This window comes from Dendroctonus ponderosae, unplaced genomic scaffold (assembly GCF_020466585.1).
Source record: "Dendroctonus ponderosae isolate FM_Combo_2020 unplaced genomic scaffold, Dpon_F_20191213v2 Dpon_F_20191213_2, whole genome shotgun sequence".
Taxonomy (NCBI): Eukaryota; Metazoa; Arthropoda; class Insecta; order Coleoptera; family Curculionidae; genus Dendroctonus; species Dendroctonus ponderosae.
Genome location: NW_026018165.1, coordinates 12,362,581 through 12,385,089, shown reverse-complemented (window position 1 = coordinate 12,385,089; position 22,509 = coordinate 12,362,581). Strand labels below are relative to the sequence as shown.

General features: G+C 32.4%; 2 protein-coding genes across 8 annotated transcripts in view; one reads left to right on the top strand and one right to left on the bottom strand.

Moving 5' to 3' along the window:
- Nucleotides 1-837: 837 nt before the first annotated feature.
- Nucleotides 838-17,718, bottom strand: LOC109544552 (tubulin monoglutamylase TTLL4). 7 transcript variants are annotated; one of them, XM_019914817.2, is made up of 15 exons: nucleotides 17,557-17,718; nucleotides 15,647-16,003; nucleotides 13,814-14,584; nucleotides 10,345-10,487; nucleotides 8,018-8,230; nucleotides 7,749-7,917; nucleotides 7,585-7,696; nucleotides 7,321-7,528; nucleotides 6,075-6,201; nucleotides 5,790-6,006; nucleotides 5,436-5,694; nucleotides 5,162-5,335; nucleotides 4,849-4,922; nucleotides 2,276-2,436; nucleotides 838-972 (listed from the first exon to the last, which is right to left on the bottom strand). In XM_019914817.2, the coding sequence occupies exons 2-14, from the start codon at nucleotides 15,922-15,924 to the stop codon at nucleotides 2,293-2,295; spliced, it is 2,889 nt and encodes a 962-aa protein (XP_019770376.2). In that variant the 5' UTR covers nucleotides 15,925-16,003; nucleotides 17,557-17,718; the 3' UTR covers nucleotides 838-972; nucleotides 2,276-2,292. The 7 variants fall into 7 exon arrangements, 6 of the variants coding, with proteins under 6 accessions (XP_019770376.2, XP_019770380.2, XP_019770379.2 ...); XM_019914821.2 differs by having other exon boundaries at nucleotides 8,033-8,230; XM_019914820.2 differs by having other exon boundaries at nucleotides 10,345-10,484.
- A 1,915-nt stretch (nucleotides 17,719-19,633) lies between these two features.
- Nucleotides 19,634-22,509, top strand: part of LOC109544581 (RNA-binding protein lark) — a 6,889-nt gene continuing 4,013 nt past the window's right edge. Inside the window, exon 1 of the mRNA XM_019914863.2 lies at nucleotides 19,634-19,861. The gene's annotated coding sequence lies outside the window, so the exon portion shown is untranslated. The remainder of the gene's footprint in view (nucleotides 19,862-22,509) is intronic.

The window sequence follows — 22,509 nt, the reverse complement described above, 5'->3', positions numbered from 1 at the left end:
TCCATCATCTGATTTGTGTACGGTGATCGTCCAAACAAGGTTGAAACGTGAAGAAAATATTGCATTACGAACAGGCACAGGAACCGCAAAGCATGGCACTCATCCAATGGTCTCTCAAGCAAACGATTATATCATGTTGGTTCGGTAGTTCGATGCCTTTGGAATGCGGCAAAAAAATTCGATATCGCATAAGTTTTATCGAAAAGTTATCTGAATATTCACTTTATTCCAAAGAATGGACGAAATCGGTCGCCGGTTCTTCCTGTCGTGTCAGTCTAATAATTGTGGCCCTTAAGAGCAGTAGTTTATTTTGCAGGATTAAAGTTTTCAATTTGCAGTGCATTTTCATTGTGGGTAGTGTAAAGGTGAAGTGACCTTTTTAAAGATTAATGAAGTGAAAAAAATAGTGCCCGAGCCTACAAAAACCTGGTAAGAATAGAGGAAGTAAGGAATTAAGTTCAAATTAAATAACACGTAATTCCTTACATGAAAAAATCGTAATTATTCTAGTTCCTGCAATGGCAATTTTTGAGATAAAGTTTCAAATATCTCAAAAACGGTCAGAGCTACGTATAGGGTATGAAACACGAAGTATATTGGAGTAGAATTTGAAAAAGTAATAATATACAGTGTGTTCCATTTAAAATGAGCAAGTTCATGCCTGCTTGCGGCCTAACCGGAAGTTAATTTTTTCAAAATATTAGATCGCTTGTCTCTACTTACTTCAAACACCTGAGGAACAAAAATTGACTTAATATAAGACAATATTTATTAAATAAAAGTAAAATTAAACATCTCAAAAATGGAAAATTTCAATTGGCTAATAAAACTAATAAATTATATTTAAAACAAAGGATCATATTTTCATACACAATTAAATGCGATTGATTTTGAGGAAACAAATTTATCCACTGATGATTTAATGAAGATTGGACTCTGTGGCAGTCAAGGTTGTTGAAACCGGATGTGTTTCTAAAATGAGAACAAATATTAGTCTTAATTGTAGAAATCGGGTCCCTAGAACCAAATAAATTACTTTATTTGTATTCCGTTAGCAATACTTATGCAAAAGATGATCCAGGAGAAATTGCGAAAAGTTTTCTATATTTATATAATAAAGTGTAAAGTGAAATAATACGTGGAAGAGGCCCACGCATTCTACGTCCGAAAATAACCCTAGTTTGCTATATAAACGATAGCCAAAAAATGCATCGCTACGGATTTACAGGGTGTTGAAACTAATTTGAAAAATACAAAATGATAAATTTCTTCAAAACGCATGAAGATACTTTAACGAAATTTTCCAAAGATCAATGCCTGGAAAGACGCATGTTTTGTATTAAAATAATTTTGTTAATTTTTGCAAGTGGCGTGCGTACGTACCTGCATGCTTCCGAATTTTTTAAAGAAAAAAATGGTATGCAACTGTTAATTATTACAAAACAATATATATATTACGTGTTATCCAATTCGAGGTTGGGAAAGTAAACTTGTTAATTGATATCTACGAGTTAATGAGATAAGCGTCCGGTGGTGTTAATGTCCCGTATTTTTTTGAAAATGATCAAGGAAGCACCATAAGAGTCAATTCTGAGCGCTATGGACGCATGTTAACAGATTATTTTTGGAGTTAAATTGAGTGATGTCAATTGGCCCGCAAGATCCTGCGACTTAACACCGTTAGATTTCTTTTTGTGGGGCCATGCGAAAGATAGTGTTTACGGCAACAGTCTTCAAACTCTTGAGCAACTGAAAGCTCCAACTGAATATTTTGTGTTTTTTTTTGCTTTACTTTCCCAAGCATAAAATGGACAACCCTGTACATTGCATTTCTTTGCTATGACAAGCCGTTAGGATAAGTGGATAAAACAATGCCCCTGCACGGCATATTAATAATTGCAAACATTTTCTCGTCCTCTTTGTTTTTTATTAGAAAATATTACAATTTCTAATGTAACCAGGTAAAAACTTTGTGACTTAAAAATTAGATTATCGAATATTTTCAAATTGTTGTAACATTGTAATTTACTGTTAGATATAATTTGTTTAACATTAAATGCCAGGAAGTTTTTTTCTTTGGTGGAAATTAAAAATGTGTGCAAATATTAGATCTCAAAAATATTTCGAACTATTTGTCACAATTTAAACATGGTATTTTTAAACGCAAGCACAAACATGACACTGTGTTTAAAAATATTTCAGCGTTAAATTTTCTGTGATTAAATGAGCAACATGCGTTTAAGAGGTTTTGTAGTATTTATGTACTAATAATTACCTAAAACGCTCTTGATTTTAAACGTTGATTTCTTCGCAAATAACTGACATTTTACTAGATATTGACGTGTCTTGCATAATTTCTTCTAAAGGACGAGTCTGTCCGTTGATTGATGGCTGCATACTCGTGGGGATCTGGCCAAGGTTCATACTCTGACAACTCTGTCAAGAAATCAAGTATGTTAATACATGTTACTGGCATCAATCGGACTAAGTACAAAATGAGCACAACCTTCCAAAATTAGCACCTATGTTAAATTATTTAAGGAAAAAAATGTTTTAAACCCAGAGGCATTTGAACGCTTACTGCACATTCGAAACAATTAATTGGCATTAATTAGCTGAGCGGCCTTGAAGTTTAAGATCGCGTACAAATATTTTTGAAAGATTGTAACTTTTTGTATTTCATTGCTTTTTGTAGTCTACAATGTTCCACAAAAAAAAATATTTTCACCATTTTAACTTTTAAGAATTGTCATGAATACTGCTTATTTAGGCAAATATGTATGCACAAAGCTACGTTTAGGGGTATCGGTCTATCAACATTGTGTCCAAGATAACGAGAGTCAACATTCAGACATGCGAAACAATAAGAAACACATGGTTGTAAATATGAAACATTCCAAGTTAAAGTGATAATGCCAAGAACACTAGCAAAATATCTACAGTTTTATGGCTTGCTTTATGATTTTTCTTAATTATTTTTTATGGCGTGAATATCACTTATATATGAGAAATGCCCACAAACTTCATTTTCTTCTTTTTCAGTTTTCTTTGACCAACTTCATTATGTCATGCATATCCTTTCAGTTTTATAATTCTTATTGTGAAGTTCTATTGACGAAACATTTTGCAATCGAGTTTATTATCTCACGTTTGTTTAAATGTTTAACGTCATTTTTATTTATTTTATTTTATTCGAAATTAATTTATTTGATTTTTGTTTTATGTTCACTTAATCATGCATCATTGTCAAATTTGGAAAAATTACACCGACTTCCATTTTAAATACACTCTATAATATAATAATTGACCGGAAAGTAGTGAAAGAAAGAACCGAGAGATCGGAGAACATAGAGAGATCATAGAGAGAGATAGACATAGAGTACGAGAGATCGTAGAGACAGCAATAAAAAAAACCGGTCGTTGATTCATAGGCACAAATAGTATCATTTTACAGTGAATTTCTAAACAGCATTTAATATTCCATGGTGCTTTTTTAAATATTATTATTTTTTTTTAAATACGTAAATGTTTCCGAAGTTTGTAGATTATTTTCCTGGTTTTGTAATTCAATTTGTTAATCCCGATTTAACCAATTACTTTTTCTATCATTTTGCAAACTAAATAGTTGTCTTGTTTTACATAGACACATTGTAGTAGATACAAATGTAAAACATATCTAAAGAAAATTTTAGACACAATCTACAAACACTGTATATTATATGGTAACGCCATTATACCACCATTAGTCATAGTAAAAAATACGTTTTCTTTTGTGAAACAGGCATCTATACGAAAGACATTCTAAAGTTCTACAATCTAATATTGTATTATCAGTTTACTAGATCTCTAAATCGATTTATATCTCTAATTCTCGTTAATAACTAATGTCGTATAGTCCTGATTTCGAAAGACTGTTCATTTCTGGAAATGGGCACTGAATTAGTAATCACACACAAAAATCGACTACGCTTCACCTATGGTAATTATTGACTATCAATCTAGCAAATTACTGGCCAATTCACTTTGAAAGATCAAATCAGCGTTAGTAAAGAACACTTTTGTTATAACATCGATGCTATAGTAGACATTCTTGGCTTTATGCAAATTTCAAAACATGTTTATTTTGTCATTCATGATATCATGAAACATTTTTACCGATTTTTCAATTTGCTTTACATCGTGCCTTTAGGAGTTAGCCAAATAAAGTCATTTGTAGTAACCTATGTAACGTTACTAGATAAATTAGATATAAAGCAAAAAATCTCCACTTTACAACAAAATTAACGTTTTTTGTCAGGAGGCGTTCCCACTTACTGCGACATTGGGAGAACACAGAATGCATCGCCGCCAGAATGAATTTTCTCGCCTTTCGAGTGTTTTGTCCCAAACAAAGAATTCGTGAACAAAATGCGTGAAATGGTGCATAATATGGTCAACATTCGGCTGTTGCACGTTTGCCATATATACAGATTCGTAAAACAATGATTCAAACGCACATAAGTATTAATAGTAGCAAGAAGAAAATTTATTTAAGAATAGGCATCTTGAAGCAATTCAGTTTCGATATATAACGCGATCAACTACTGGTGGTCAGCACGACGTAATCTGCTCGGTTACGATACGTACCAGCGAATGGTTATCATTTTGAACATTTTTAAGGTACATTAAGTAAAGTCTCTTTGTAACTGTCACTTTGTAACACTTTTGTGTAATATTTGGAAAAAATGCCTTCTGTTGGCAAACGTGCAACTACGTCACATTTCAATGTAAGTGAAAATTAAATTTTTAAAGCAAGATGTTTGTGCCAGAAACCAAAATGACATAACATTTAATAATCGCAACACTTACCTTATTTAGAGAATTTAATTGCCCAACTTTCAAGTGGACTTTTTGTGCGCAATGCGTTTGAAGTAAGGCTATTCCTGAAACAAGTTACTGAGTCAATATTTTCATTTCTATATCCTGCAAATAGGATGTTCGTTTTCAAATTAACTAATAAAATTGTACCATCTTTACAGCCTGCCACTTTTTTAAATTTATAAATCGCCGATCGCCGGCCACGATTGTTACCCCCAAACAGGTCGGAATTTATGAATGGCTAGCTTGGTCTATATATTAATGTCCTTGATTACAATTAACTAGATAAGAGCAAGTTTCTTACCATCCTCTCTTCTAGACGCGTATTTGGATTCCCAAGCATCAAACAGTCGATTGTAGTATCTAGGCTCCATAAAATCTAAATATTTATGAGTATGAGCGGTGGGAAATATTCTTTCAAATTTCCCTTTTACTACGTACTCATCTTCCGCTCTCAGTAAATGCCGGATGTCATCACCTAAAATAAAATTTAACAAAAACTTTTAAATTTGTTAAGACTATGGAATTGCAGTAATTTAACATTAATAAAATATAGAAAACGATCTTAGTATGCGTACCTGTTAGATCCTTTAAAATATCATACACGTAATCATTTCTGTCTTCAAACTGTACAAAATTAGCGTGTTTGATTCGCTCCTTCTTAGTAAGCGTCCTCGTGTATATCCGATTATCAAAACACTCGGGGGCGTTCTTCACGTTTTGTGATAATCGGGAGGGAAAATGAAATTGCGCTATATCGAATAGAGTTTGTACTAACGGACCCTTCACGTGGGCGTCCAGAGGTGATGCGCTATGCAAACTGGGTGAAATATTTACCTAAAAATTAAAATTTGTTTAACAAAGGTAGATTATTGACCCACAATAGTAAATAAACACATATTTGGAATAATGAAAACAAAATATTTTTTTACCTCTAGCAGCCATGGCTTCAGATGCTCATCTAATAAAACATCAATACCAAACAACTCGTAACAATTATAGTAACTATTCATATTTTCTTCACATAGAGGAGTGATTAAGGCTTCAGATGAGATTATTGTCTTGATTACCAATTGTTGAAGATGCTTCCAGAGAGTTTTGGTGTCCACGCCTTCATCATGCATATATTCCAGAAGTTTTGTAAGAGTCCTGAAACGGTGATATGTTAACAATTTTTTAAGAACGAATTTAGAATTAACGGCCAATTGTGCATTTACCATTTGTGACCCTGGCACGCATTCGCATCCTCATTAGCGGTGTACTGACTGGAAAGTTTATTAATACTATAATTCGTAAGGTGCATGTACCTATCCTTTAAGTCTTTCACATCATCACTGTATTTGGCTGAAAATAATGTGATTTTAATTCAATCAAGTCCAAAAATGAATAATAAAAAAAAACAATTTTTTTAAGTCAGGCTTAAAAACAAATATATTAAGTATGAGGAATTGGAAAGACTTCAAACTTAAAACCAATATTCTGCTTTAAAAGGCGGAATGTTTCTGTCACAAGCAAAGCTGGTTGGTCTTCAAATGCCAATTGCGCATAGGTTTTCCATGCCCTGGATAAATCTACATGCATAAGATGAATTTTCCATCGTGCCAGTAATTTTTTATGTTTCTACTAGTTTGCTTACTTTTATTTCATAAAAGCATGTATCGCATGTAAACGTTGAGCGTCTTAACATTAGACAGGTAACCAGTTTTTATTAATTTAGAACATTTTTAATAGTTTAAGTCAGGTATACTTGCGCTGGTGCGCTTGGACATTTGGATTTTTCTACAGAAAAATTAAAACTTGACGTCATTACTCTCAAGATGTTGTCCAGAAGTATTTAAATATTTAAGTGCAACAAATTGTTCTCAGTGAGACTGAGATATTCACAAAAAACTAAAACACAAATTTGGCAAAAATGCATTTGATTCACTCCTGCTAATGACGTGATATTAATATTGCGAAAATACATGTTCTTTGGCCGTAAATCAACAAAAGTATCAGGATAAACTATACGGCAAATACATAAAGATAATTTTTTCAATAAAACTATAAATTTGCCAGCCTTATAAATTGCGAATAATTGATTACATATTTCAAAATTTAGTTTTTTATTTTGAGTTTCAGTCAAAACAATGATATAAATACCTATATTGTACCTTATTACATGAGACTTTCCCACGTCTATACAGATTTTATCTAAGAACTACAGTCACTTTCCTCTGATGGCACAGTTTTACGTTAAAAGAAGTTTTCGGGAAAACCGGTGCAAAGTTGACTGCACTGTAGATTTATAGTGCTTCTTAAACTATTACATGATGCAGAGAATAGGTAAATACGGATTTAGAAACTCGATTTTTGCAATTACCACTTGTTTTAGCAATAAATAGTTAAACCGGAAACTAAATAGCAACTTTCTTATTCGTCCATAGTGAACATAAATGGTTACTTAAAGTTTTAAATACTTACAACTTGCAAATCTTGCTAATCCATCAGGGTACAAATAGATTCTCAGAGGATGGAAACTGGTAACTAATACATACAGTCGTAAGTCAAACTTGCTCCCATTGATGAGGTAGGGATTATTTATATATTTTTGACATACTAGGGACGTTTTCTTAGGTAAGTGGCACCATTTGTTGATCACCTTAATGCCCACACCTCGTGCTGATGCAGGCTGAAAATAATGATTACTACTAATTGTTAATTGTTACATTAAATTACAGGTCGTACAGGTTTAATAATCCACATGTCCTTTCCCCCATTCGGCCCAGAAAAGTCCCAATTCTGTTTTAAAAGCTTCAGCTCTTGAGGTAGTACGTAGGTATGAGGTAGAAACCCGAATCTAGATATGAAATATTAGTAAATTTTGAACACATATTTATACTATCACTCACTCTTTAAGACTATATTTTGAAATCATTTTTTGAAAATTTCGCCATAACCTATCCTTTCTTCCTAACTGGAATGTGCCGGGAAAATGATTCAATTTTTGAGTCTCTTTCAATGTTTTAAACATTGGAGACTTCATGTGTTTCCCCCAAGTGCCCAGCCATTGATTTGATTCTACAATAAAATTATAAGTAATTATACTTGCCAGATTAGCATTGGTGAAAACCAATTGGGAGTGAGAAGGATATAGGAAGTAGGGAATCAGGGGACACACCTCTACTGAACTCACTTCTAACCAAGGCAAATCCAGAATTCGACAAAGTCTTTCGAACGATAATTGGAGTGATGGTGCTAAGTTTCCACTTGAAAAATTTTCTCCCGCACGGCAATTTGTACGCAGTCTCCAAATCATGTGGTCGAAACTTCACGTAAGGTGGCACGTATGGAAATAAACTGGAACGAACTGGCCAAGTTGCACCTTCAGAACCTACATAAACGTCCAACTTGTAAAGGCTAGATACACTCTTCATAAAATAATTATATAAAATATATATGTTTATTCAATGTTTTGCTGATCAATCATATATGCGATTAAATTGATTAAGCTTGCATATTTGAAGCCCTTTGCAAATTACTGCACACATCAGAACTTTTTTTACAAGTTCCTAACAATCATGTCGTTTGAGTCCTCCGAATTTGTAGTTTTTTCTTTTCTTGCCTTAAAGAACACCTCGAATTAAGTAAGCACTTTCAGCGAAAAAATTTCCTGAATGGAATTTGAAGTATTCTTTATGGTAAGAAAAGAAAAAACTACAAATTCGGAGGGACTCAAACTGGGAGTACTGATTCATTAAAGCACTTGAAAAACAAACAACTTTGTGCAATCCTCCGTGCCAATTGCGAAATGTAAATGAAATAATGTCAAGATGAAACTGTTTTGTAATAGTAAACAGGGTAATGGGGTATTAACACACAAACTGGGACATTCCACATACTTTTTCTAAAATCGGACAACAGTCATAAATCATACATGTTTATACGAAACGAAAAATATGCATTAATTTTGATTTATACATAAAAAATTTAAAAAATTAAACAAAAGAAAGCACATGTAAGGACCAGCAATGTTTTATGGTCATTGAGGGTTTCAAGGTGCGCGATGTCTTTTATTCATAACTCACCTTTATAAATTAGTTTGCAAGCTCTTTTTATAAATACAATATAAGATATTTACTACTACCTTCTCCTAAACAACAGCATGGTATAACGCAACATTGCACAACATCGATTAAAAAATGCATTAAACTTTCAGAAATGATAAAATATACTGAAACCTAAATTATGAATAATATCATGCATTCGGGCCGACGAGCCAAGTACGCGACATTAACTATTAACTTCGTCCATATTACTCATTATTTTGCTCAGACGGTGCCATCGAATAACTGGCAATATCATCCCATTGATATATCCTTGGAAAAAATGCCAATGAATCGCGCTCAAGATCAGAAAATTATTGAAACACAGAAATAACTTTAAATTGGTCATTGGAACAGTCATTAACAAGGAAGTTAATTATGTTATCAACACACTTAACAGTAAAAATTGTAATTTTTTAAATGGTGTCGCAGGAATTTTCGCCCATAAAGCAAAATATATCGTGCGATTAACGGATAATCCAGTTAACGGAAATGAAGGACGTGATGGACAATTTTGAAGACTACTATCAAAGCCCTCAATCACGAACTCTTACTTAAACCGAACTTCTTCAGTATTATTACTCATATCATCATCGCAATCATGAGGGTAATAATTTAATACACTTCAGGAGTTTCGTTGCCCACCACCTTTCCAGAATAACGAAATACTATGCAATGAATAGTAGCCGAAAATAATAAGTATTGCTTTAATAAGATGTAAGATTAGAATTAGCGATAGCATGGAAATATGAGTTTTTAGCTAAAGCTGACATTATAAATTATTTTTGTAAATTTCCGGTGTAAATTTATCATCTCCAAAGTATAATTTAGAGAAAGACATAATTTAGTTGTACATATGCCAAGAACGCTAAATTGGACAGTACAGTACTTGATTTATTGCAGACTCGTAATTATAAAGAATTGAAAAATTAACGCTTATAATTTTAAGTTCTGGGATTCAGTACTTAATGCTTTTACAAAATAAAAGATTGTAGTAAATAAAGACACTTCATATGCAATTAAAGAAATTCATAAAACTTGTGAATAATTTAAGAAAATATTTTTTTTCCTTTCATTATCAACAGATAAAGTACAAATTTTATCCAACAGTCCATTTCTCCATATTTCAACATTAAACGGATATCTGAGGAGAAGAATGAATTTACATCTTAAATATTCCAATTTTATTTGCAAGCCATTATAGTGAATAAACTTTACATTTCGTTTAAGGCTTACTACAAAGAAATAATTAATTGTGTTTAAATATTGATAAATAAGTTTTAACAAATTACATATAAAAATGCACAGATATATTTCAATATATTAATGACTTCATCTGAAAAATGGTGAAATTTTATTTTTGCTTCAAAAATTCAATATGTGTTTTAAAAGTTAGGTTTACCTGATTGTGCACCTCCAGTCGACGAAATTCCTCCTGAGTATTTAGAACTTTCATCAGTCGAAGACACAGGATCACTACTTGATACACTCTCAGCATCTTCATCCAGAGTATCATCTTCAACGGCATCACTTTCCGACCCACTACTATAACAAATATAATAATAATAAGAATAATAATAGTTTTAATTTATTTCGAAAAAGCTATCGACCAACTCGGGTTTCCTGCTCTTGCATTTACCTATGTTTATTATGCTAGGTTATAAATCTACCAATCCACGCTTATTCTAATTTAATCTATTATCTTACACTTATTTTCCTGTTTAGTTCGGTTGTGTTCGTAAGTATTCTAGTAGAGTCGTTGCTGAGAAAATAAAGCGGGATTGTCTGCTATGCCTTGTAAGACAAAAAGGTTCCGTAATCGTCCAGTTGTGGGGACAAAAATATATTTTGATAACAATATTAAAATATTGTTATTTACGTGCTATTTTAATATCTATTGATTAATATAATTTAAAATTATTATTATGCTGTGGACATTTTTGATGAATGTGTATTATAAAAGAGGTTGTTTCAAATACGATTATGGATAATCTTGAACAGAAATGTTAAGAAAATAAATTGTTAAAATTGTAAAAATCACAATGAAATGATTTTTAAATAAATAAAATAAAGTTTTTACGGTTTAAGTTTTAGTTGTGGTTAATATTTAAAAAAAATATTTCGCTCGTAATAAAGCTTGAGCACTTTTTTCATATGCAATTTGATGATATTTTTCCATTTCGATGTAATAAGAAAAAACATGACAAAAATTACAGCTCTAAATCAATAAAACAAACTTTCAAAGCACGACCCTAAATAGGTGATTACGATCTCGGGTGTTACTTAAACAATAATATACTTTAATAACATACACTATTAAAGTTTTATTCATTCATCTTCTTCGGGTCCGATTCTCATAAATATTTCAATGATTTTTAATATAATCGCATCATGTTGTCATATTCACCGCAATTTGTTTATGATTGGCATGTCTCCGGTATTCAGGCCAAACTAATAAAGTAAATAACAAAAGATTGGTTGGAATAATCACTTTTTCAGAATTCAATGAACAATTTCTCATTACTGTAACCTTAATCAAATCAAATTAGCAAATTTAAGTTAATTGATAATAAAAAATGTAAGTGGAATTTAAACTGTAGTAATTATTACCTACAGTCAGGCTCTCTATATGTGTTAAAATCGATGATATCCAACTTCATAATTGCCAAACACTATATTCAAAAACTGCACATGTTCTAGATCACTAATCACTAGCTAGTCTGCAAACTTCGATAAATTATAAATGTATGACAAATATTCACACACACCAAAAAAAAGCAAATATTTAAAATACTTTGAATGAATGAACTCTGATCAATTTCAAGAGGCAGAAAAATCCACTCGTTATCTATACGCAATAGGATCCTAAAATACCTCATTTTTCCAAACAACGCTTTTATATTAAGCCTGAAAACGCTAAACCTGTATCTAAAAATACGCTGAAGTAAATGACTGCTGGAAGGCAGGATTGTTGCAAATTTGAAAACCAGCAGTTAATGTTTACAAATTGCACATCTTAGTGTATGAAATGTACACAATTTCAGATCATTTCCACCATTTATATATCAGTTTTACACATTGAGGATATGCGTATACTGGGAAGAAATTGTAATTATTATTTGAATCGTAACAATTGAAGAAGTTTTTGCCAAAAAGATTGACCAGTGCCAAATGTATAGGATATTTGCTCTGAGTTTTCAGAGCAATCGCAATATATTTTCTTGAGCTCTAATAGTACACACAATTTCTATCAAATTAAGTCCATTTTTATTGCACCAAAAGGTTGCATTTTTTTACTCTCGTGGTGATACAAAAAACAATAAAACATCGCATTAACTTTCGTAAAGTAATTAAAAAAACGCTTATTTTTACATTGAACCCCTTGTATATTCACACAGATTTTAAGTCAATTTAATTCTACCCAATAACTTTTAGTACCTTTTCGTTCTAAATTGGCAAGTCAGACAAAAATTGTCCTCACCGTCAATATTTTTAAAAAGTTTATCGCCAATTTCGAAAAATTAACAAAACTTAAAAAAAGAAAAGAAAAAAATTAATATTGTAAATGAATACACCGAAATTAATGTTGTGGCATATTTTAAAGCTGTTCTCAAAAAATATGTCCTAGAGAAGGAAAAGCCCCTTCCTTCATTTACAATTTAAAGAACATTAGAAATTCAAGCATGTTCTGTCCAAATGTAAACAAGTTCAGCAACTTCATTAAAGGCACTCCGAAAGACGGCTGGAATGTTGTCGATATAAATATCCCAAATGCCGAACGATATATTTGGTGGAGTGAGGAGTCAAAGTTTTCCAATCAAGACATGTTTTTTGACCAAGTTAATTTAACAGAAAATTATCAGCAATCCAGCTTATAATGTTGTACAAATTTTACCGTTAATTTAATACGTCGATATTTATATTTATCATTCAGAACATTTTCTAATACCACGTAAAGAACGAGAAATTGACGCAACCGTCCTATATTGGTTACGAAAGAAAGAAATGAGATAATTAAAATGAATCCTCAACATTTAATTATAGCAATACTTGAACGATTGAAGTTTACGCGTATTCACTGGTAAAAGTGGAATATTTTCGAAATGATTCAAGATCGCGAGACATTAAAAATAGACCAAATAATACGTCCCCAAGGTGGGATTCCCGTTTTGGTGAGTGGCAACAAGAATAACTTTCAAGTGATGATGAATAATAAAACAACACTTTTACGCTGTTTTTGCTATTATTGGAGCGGTTATACTGGTTAAGTCCGACCACCTATACATCCAGAAACAGATCAATAACGCCTAAATATGTGTAGACGTCTATGTACACAGTTACATTTTATTTTCACTAACCCTTTGTTTATTTGCTAAATATCTTTCTTAAAAATACTGGTTATTATACGGCTATATTTTAATGTACTTAGTTACTTTTAAATATAGTTTCATAGATATTAATCAGCAATAGAACACAAGCACAAACACTAATGGTGAAAGAAAGAGACAAAATTTATAAACAAGATAATTTTATTAATTCCCCGGATTAAATTGAAATTTTATTTTACAAAGTGATCAAAATGTGCGCCGTTTACGTTTCTTTCCAATGAATTTAGAAGTATATTCGGAAGAATACCGAGAACTTCTTGCCTTATTCTATCTTGCAATTTTTAGATTAATCGTTTTATTCCAGCTATCTTCGTTCAGGAAATAATTCACCGTTTCCATACATAAAAGCGACCCTGTATATACAATAAACAAAACTTATTTTGCTGCAAATACGTCTACGGTCACTGCCCCACTTTAATATACATATAAAAAATATGTACTTGTTCCACGCATTTATGATTGAGTAATCAACTATTTTCTTACCTTAAATGGTTCTCACTCAAAGGGTTCCCACTTTTACTTTTGGCTTTCTTAAGTCGCAAAGGCGCAGATTTCCTAGTTTTTAGGGAAACTTTTGATTTCGTATTCCTCACTATCTGAACAGGTGACGACTTCTTTCCTACTTTTGGTTTAATTTCGATGGTAGTGGTTGATAAACTATCCCCTTTGGCAGCATCTAAATTGATTATATTTAGAGCTTGGCGCTGATGATTTGTATATGAAGAGTTTTGTAGAATTTTCAGCTTTTCCCTCAAAAGCTCAACCTCTTTGGAGTATCGCTCTTTATCTATTGCTCGATTAAAATAAGTATCGGTGTCATAACACAATGGTTTATGGCCATTTATATCGTGCCCTTTGAGATCTACTAGCTGACAATATTCTCTGCAATTGGAAGTATTTAATCGGGAAGCGACACAGTTGTTTGCGTTCTCTAGATCTTGATTGTCGCTACCTAATCGCAGTTTTGGTGCATGGAAGCCATTTGATTTTAAATAGGAACCAGAAGAAAACTCCTGCTTATGGGACCGAGCCTTTGCTACATTTTTACTAGGTTCTAGGAGTTTATTTCGCGATTCCATTGTAAATAAACTTTCAGCGGGTTGTTTCGATTGAAAAGAATCTGATGCAGAACAGTAATCATATGGCTTGAAGGACTTTAAACAGTCTACATCATTTTTGGTTGATACTGTCATACTTGATGGCATTTGACAATTGTTGGTGATATATGAGGTTGGAAGCTCTACTAAGTTTGATCTGAAATTAATTAAAACATTCTTCAAATAACAAAAACGCAAAATACTCTAAAATACTAAGATCCCATATTTAGTGTGACACCGTACAAGCAGGAAAATTAATTTTCTAAATATTTTCCAGACACTTAAGTCTTTAAATGTATGTATTTATCCACATTTTGCAAGTAAAGTAACAAATATTCAGGGGGTCTTCAACTTTTGTTGTATTGTATGATTTTAGTTAATAATTTAGTTTAATTTATTTTCAATGTAACAATTGTTGCATTTAAAAAGCATGTTGAGGGCGGTTTCAAAGACTCCTTGAGATATATTTTTCATCTTGCTTGCAAAACGTGAAAAAATGTTACAATTATTAATTAAAATTTCGGATGTGATACCGGATGATGGTATATGTACCATCAACCGGTACCGGTAATGATGTCGGATCCAATAAATTTGTATTTAAATTTGTGTAGTAATCTCCATCTGATTTATCAGGTTAAAATGTAAAAGTTCAACAGATTTTAAAAATAAATTACACATTTTTTTGAAAACATAAGTAAATATAAATGTGCATGTTTTTTTTCTCAAAAGCAATAATTTGCAGATACGGCATTCTTTGTTAAGGCGTCAGTATTAGTGACTTAGTGAAAAAATAGCTTCTTTAGTGGCAAAAAATGGTAGGTAAATTGTATTAGGATTTTTTTACACTACTACAATTCAAACTATCTCCTTTACTATAAGTGATCTCATGATCAAGCTGATCAGGATTTAACCGAAATAATTATCTGAACTTATTCTCATCTAGTTTTAAACAGTCATTTATAAGATTGAAATCGCCTTCTTCTGGACAACTGTGGAATATAGTCTGCGCCTCATTTTTTTGTTCTGAAGTTGTTACTTAAGGAATTATTCTGGTTTTTCCTCTACAGGGTAAAAAGTTCGATGTCGTCCACCTTTTTAACAGTTCTTCTCAAAAGTAACTCACGAATTGATCTGTTGCGGCTAAAGATGCATGACCCAAAGCATTACAGAACGCTGCGTTTCATCATAAAGTCATTATAGTTGACGTAAAAAACCTTACCTTATTCTACAACAGTCATATTTAGCATCATGCCAATTCTTCGAATCATAATCTAATTCCATATTTTCGTACTCATGGCATTTATTGTACTTCTTAGGTGTGAGAGTCTTCATGTCTTTGCATTTCTTCTTGCAACAATCCAAACTCTCGCTTTTTGTTCGCCTTCTCGGTGAATTTTTTTCACATGTTGAACACCAGGAGGTATATGAGAACTTGCAGTACTTTTCTCTCGCTTCTGGACTTGTGTGGTACGGAAGGCTAATGTTGCAGTCTCCCATGTTAGGAACAGTATTATATCGCCTATCTGATTTGTAACAAACCTTTGCTATCTATATACCATACTTTCTCGCCAGCTACCTAAAAATAATTACATATTAGAAATAAATAGTTCAACAAACTGCTGATACTAATAATTGTTAGATGCTTATACCTAATGTTTTTAAAATTTTAGAGTTCGGGTGGATAGCTTTTTTTAAAAAAAAGAAGAATGGTGTATTGACGATTTATAAGCGCAACATTTCCCGAAAAGAGTATAGGAGTTAAGAGTAGAGGAAAAGAGTATAGGGTTCCTAAATCACCCGATTTAAACCCGATAGATTTTTTACCTTTTAGGTAGCCTTAATACTTTAGAACACCGCAAGGCCGTGAATAATGATATATGACCAACCGAACGAGTTATTAACAGTTGCGCGGAATAAAAAAAATGAGGGAACACCTTTAGAGAATTAATATTCTCCTTTCTCGAAAGTTAATACTTCTTATAAAGAATTAATATATGCATAGAAGAGAGACACAGTTTTGATCACTACTGCTATAAGGAGTTTTTAATCCAGCCACAATCACGCAATAAAACATTTATTTACAATCTGTTTGGGTAAAATAAAATCGTCTAATAAAAAAACAAAGCATATAATGAATTACGTAATTGCAAAACTTAATAAAGATGCAAGCAAAGAAATTGTCATTAAGAAAATTGACTCTGTGAGGGTGCTTCAGGAAAACATTTAAAAAGGTGAATGCTTTTAAACCATCTGCTTACTTATGCTGATCGAGAATAATTGTACAAGTTATGGTATTTTAATTCCTTGCATTTTATATTAGATCAAGAACGGCCTAGAGAAAGTTGATCCAACGTTGAAAGTGAATAAAGATCATCAGTTTCTGCCCTTTTTGTGTTTTTCTTTTGGGCAAATGTTTTAGTTTTTCTGAGCATGTTAGGAGAGATAATAGGCAGGAATATAACGATTGATACATTATCATGTCAACTTTTTCCCTCTACAAAATGGCAAAGAGAACATGTAGTAGGTACATGTTTTCATATATAACTACTACGAGAAACATGATGTTTTAAGTAAATTAAAAGCATAGGAATAAAGCAGACGAAGCATTAAGGACTAAGCATTAACGAAAATAAACCACAATATAATGCAAAATACGTTAAATAAATAAAAATAATTAATAATAGTTAATACATAAAATAAATTGGGAATGGTTGCACCTGCTGCACTGCTATGTTTACATGGACAAACTGGGCGTTATGGCTTTCATTCGGGTAACAAAGGTATTTTCTACACGTTTAATAGATGTAAGCAAGTTTAAACATGTTCTATGGTACCTATATCGCAGATATGAACAGATTTTACAATTATTAGAACACTAAACATACATCAGAAAATGTGCCACATTAAAAGGTAACCTATAAAAATATAAGTGTATTTAAGGACAAGCTTTACAGTACACAAAAATCAGCATGTTTTATACAAACTGCGTTTCACATACTGTATTTCTTGTCGTTTCTAAAATGGTGATCAATATGAGAACACTGCTATTGTAAACTGATTAAAATGGGTTTAAAAGTGCCATAAGCCCATGAAAGATTGCCTAAATAAATTGAAAAATGTTATTCTTACTTGGTTATCCCAATTCAACGATCACAAGCCCTACATCGCTTCAGTAAAACTATTTGGCTATTTAAAAGTGAAGAAAGCAAATTGTGAACTTCCAACCATCTTTATATTTCTTGATTGGTCACATTTCATGTCAGGCAGGCCATTGATAACAGGGGGGGGTAGCTAGTTTCGAGTGTTGTCACCATAGGCGCACCTTATCTAGCATATTACCACTCCTAACAACGTATGTCGTGACTTATCAAAATCCTATTTAGTGATGGGGAGCAAGTAAATGAATGTTTTTCCCGCCGTTAAACGATTTGAAAATGGATACCGGCATTCTTAAAGAATTAATATTATGTTTTAAATTATTTTGCATCGAAATTTACACGACCGCTTAAGTTAATGTCCGTTTAAAATGGATTGAGTGTGCATTTATAAAATAATATTTTAAACATACCTACGCTCTCATATTATTGAAATGAAAAACTGGCTCTATTTTATATTGAGTACTTATATTTACTCTTGAGTTTTTAGAGTCTATAGATTAATAACTCACGCTAAAATCTGTCGATTATATTCTGTGACTGGAGTTAATACAAATTTGTTCGGACTAAAGAGAAGCCACAGGGGAAGTGTATGCAAATCGACTTTACCTATCAAGAAAAAAATGTTTAAACTCACTGAAGACACGAGAGACCGCATGCAGAGCAGAAGGGAAATTAAAGATAAACACACTACACAATAATAAGACATAGAAAATCAGACATTTAGGTGCAAGATTATGCTAAAATTTTATGTTTTTCGTCCCGTTTTTGTTCATTTCTTGCAAGCAAAATGAGCAAGAACGCTCATTTTTACATCATTCCAGAGAGAACTAAATGGTCTTTTTAGAAAGTGAACCATCGATAAGAAAATGTTTTAAATTTCTTCAAAAAAGTCTTAATTTGAAGAAGTTTTAGATTTACGTATTTTTTGTTTTGATTGAATTTTACTACTTTTATGGCAATCTGTCAACATACCTGAACAGTATCGATTATTTTTTATTGTGATTAATTTATTTACAATTTTATTTTAGATCTAAGATAAAAACAGTATTTATTTTAATGTTCAAATTGCAAGGTAAAAAGTGCAGTCTTATTTAAATTTTGGAAAAACGGATTCGCGAGTTCAACTACCGATGCACTGCAAAACGTCAAATTAATCGTTGTCGAGTGACAGTTGAGACTTGTCAGACTTGTTTATTTGTTGGAGTTGATCAAGGTTCCTAGGCAACCAGGTAATCCTGAGCGGGGATGAGACGTGAGCGGAAGGTGTGACGTCACGTGTTTGCCGTTTTCAATTTCAATACAGTGGATTATACCGTTACTACTTATTAAAATACGTTTATTTTTGTTAAAACAAGAAGAACGTTTCTGCTATTTGTGATAATGGTATTGTTTTTGTGTTGTTTCGATAAGTACTCAACCTAAGACAGAACAAATTAAACTTTTGAGGTAAGTTTTTTAAATAAATACCCGACAATCAATAAAGACGAGTGGACACCTTGATATCACAGTAGATATATTAATTATCATAAGTAAAATGTTTGTACCTAAACTGGATGTCCTTAACTGATTGTGAGTGTGCGGTTGGATGTGAAAGAATGTAAATTGATATGTATTCCAAAATACTTATTAAACAATTAAATTATAGAGAAACTACGACAACTAGTTGCATGTTTACCGGAGCGTTTAAAACATGAGAACAAACCCAAAGCTACGAGCACCAATCTCAAAAAATGTCAAATAATTCAACGTTAAAAGCTTCAATAATTTAAACCGACAAACTTGTGACATATTCCCGCGCGCTCTCCATTACGCGCAATCTGTATACTTTAGGAACCTTGGGAGTTGATGAGGTTTATAACATAAACCAATACAAACTTTTCGATCTGTTTCTATTTCTTTAAAAGCCTGCAAAAGTTGATATAACAAAACAAATCACAATCAAATGTAGACATCAATGTCAACAAAACAAGTTTCTAACTACTTAACGTGTGGTTACAATTTTAGCCAGCAGGGGACGCCTGAACTTTTCAACTCGCGAATCTTACCATCCGGCAGCGTTGTTTGGTCCCCACCCCGTTCAAAAGTTCTTCTATTGAACGGGTCACGCAGCGGCGCTGCAGGCATAATTTATTTCGGTGTTTCTACGGTATTGCATTGTGTTGCACATCTGTTGTGTATTTGTTATTTGTTCCTCCTTTATCTTGTGACCAAACTCTAGCGAAACAAACTATCATTAACTTGGATTTGTTTTGATTTGGTAAATCAAAGAACAGAAGGTGAGTATTTTAGATCCCTTGTTTCTATAATTGAATGATTGACCTAAGCCGAGGCGTTTCAAAATGGAGGTCTTCATTTCGATAAATAGTGTCTAGAGGTTTTTATTTTACAGTTGCTCAGTCACTCAAATCAAATACAATTGGTTGAATAATCTAAGCTCTAATCATTATTGTGGGCAATTAATAATATATAATTGAGTACCATAGAAGCCAAAAGTTAAAAGTTGTACACGTCGATGATGGGAATATTACCGACGTTTATTTTCAATTGATGCCGAATTTTATTTGTTTAATATCGTATCTAAAATTTCACCATTTGAACATAAAAACCAATACCTTAAAGTACCAGCAGTAACAGTAAACAGTAGATAGATTTTAACGTTTTTATTAGCATTAGCAGGTACAAGGTTAATGTCTGTAGTTACGCCAGTCGGTTCAATACATTAGTTAAACAAAAAAGTTAGAAATATCAGGCTTCGGTCTGCCCCTCCAAAAGTGTGCTCAGCTAATAGATAATATTTTTATTAACAACTTTTCTTGCTGTATTTTTGCAAAAATTAAGGTTTTGACCACTTTTCACTCATTGAAATTCACTACTTTTCTAGATAGGGATGGATCAAGATAAGGATGATGTCCGTGCTGTCTGTCGCCCGAAAAATTTCGTGCATTGCCAATTTTACATTTTATACTTGATTTAGAAAAAAAAGAACTATTTAGGATAGTTTCGATACATTTATTTACTTCTGGCTGGTTTTGTTTAGAATAGTTAAGTGCTTTTTTGTTTGTTTTATGTTAATTAAACTATCATCTATTTTCTGAGCCCATTTTTACGGGGCAGACCAAACCTGATGTGCATCGATTTCATGTAACATTGAGATCTTGAGAGTAACAAGAGAAAATATTGCTACCACTACATTATTTAAAAAAGACGGACACTAGGTATGAGAAGTTAGAACGGCACTTTGGCTACTTGCAGTACGTATTGCGTTTATTGAGCATACCTCAATAAACTGTATACAGCTTTTCAGTGTGCAGTGATGTGTACTGTATAATTGTGTGTAACTTGTTCCATCATCGTAAACCTGAACGTTTTATAGATGAAAAAGTGCACTTCTATTTTTAATATTCTTTATTCACCTGACATGAGTAAGAAATGTAATTATAATCGCTTGGAATTAATCCAACTTTAATTCTCAACTTAATTCAGGCATTAATTTAATTATTTAATAAAATAGCTACTTTTATTACAGTAAAGGGCGAGTAAAGTATCTAAACTTAAGAATACTAAAAGCGAAACAATACAATGAAGAAGAAGCGAATAAAAGCTCATGTTATTCTAAAATGCTATAGGCAGGCTTTACAACAACGATAAGAAACTTTTGATAATTTTATCAGCACTGACATTGATTACAGTTTTTCATTGCGCCCGTGTAAGTCATTAGTACAACATTTTTTACTGCGACTTTTACTATTGGCGTCTAGGGTCTGAATTATGATAACCTCGTAAGAATCTTTACATGTCATGTCCGCCATTTTAATGTGATCTGAGCATCTGATCTATATATCCTACTATCATTCAAGAAAGCTTTTTTTTTTTCAATATAGGTTGTTGCAATTTTATGGCTACATATTTTACCAATCCAATATATATGCGATTGTATTTTATCACTTTTTCAAAACATCACTTAATGAAGTGTTTACCTAATACTAGACAACTATATCTGTTATATTTGAACTGACGCCAATTTTGTGACAAAGACATACGAAACGGCATTATCCTTGTATAATAAAAATGTAGTAACACCACACGATCTAAAATGAACTTGATGTCTAACCATATAGATAGAAGTGATATTAGTTATAAGTATTGTTTTCCTTGAATTTACTTGTAGTGGTTGTATGCCGCATATTGACTTGGTAAGTTTGTTTTGTGGTGATTTCACAAGGGGAAAAGGAATATTAAGGAAAATAAATTTTATTTATTGTTCTAAACGCGAACTACAGTAATGTATGGATGTCCAAACCTCCTATCATTCGAATTTTACATGTCAATGTGTGAGCATGTGAACACTGATTTTTGTACTCTGAACTTTTTGGGGATGAGGCGAAGAAAATTTGATATCTCCGAGTAACTTATGGGAGGCATCGTGCCTCCCCTGATCTATTGGGAGTTAGTGAAGTACAAATTAAGTCTTGCTGATAATTCGATAGATAAAACAAGTTGAAATAATATAAGCAAGAGCCGATGGTGAAGCTAACGCTTCGTTAAGGGAATACAAGGTGTTTAAGTTTGGAGTAAAAATCGAATGTATTAGTTGTTGCCAAACGGCTGTGGACTGGCTGGCTGGCTACTATTAAATAATAGTAGGTACAATCATAGAGAAATTAAAATAAGAGAGGTGGCGGTATAATGTTAAAACTTAGAACCGCGTTGCGCTACAACCGGCTGACCGTCAATAACGGGAAGCTTTGACGGTAAAAACAGGTACCTAGATTATCGGCTAGTTAGAAGCGGGAATTTTAAATTTTTAAAGATACAAAATACTCCGGGTACCCAATTTCGGTGTCTACACATGTTCTCTCGGTTATTAATGGTAATAGAAAATGTGCTGTTTACTCAACAGGGTGCAAACAAATTCCTATTTCCA

Excerpts from the sequence above, each read along its gene's own strand:
- LOC109544552 (XM_019914817.2), bottom strand. The coding sequence starts at position 15,924 with ATGGGAGACTGCAACATTAGCCTTCCGTACCACACAAGTCCAGAAGCG. Across the intron at positions 14,585-15,646 it reads TATGACTGTTGTAGAATAAG|ATCAAACTTAGTAGAGCTTC; the intron begins GTAAGGTTTTTT and ends AATTAATTTCAG. Across the intron at positions 6,007-6,074 it reads GCGTGCCAGGGTCACAAATG|GACTCTTACAAAACTTCTGG; the intron begins GTAAATGCACAA and ends TCACCGTTTCAG.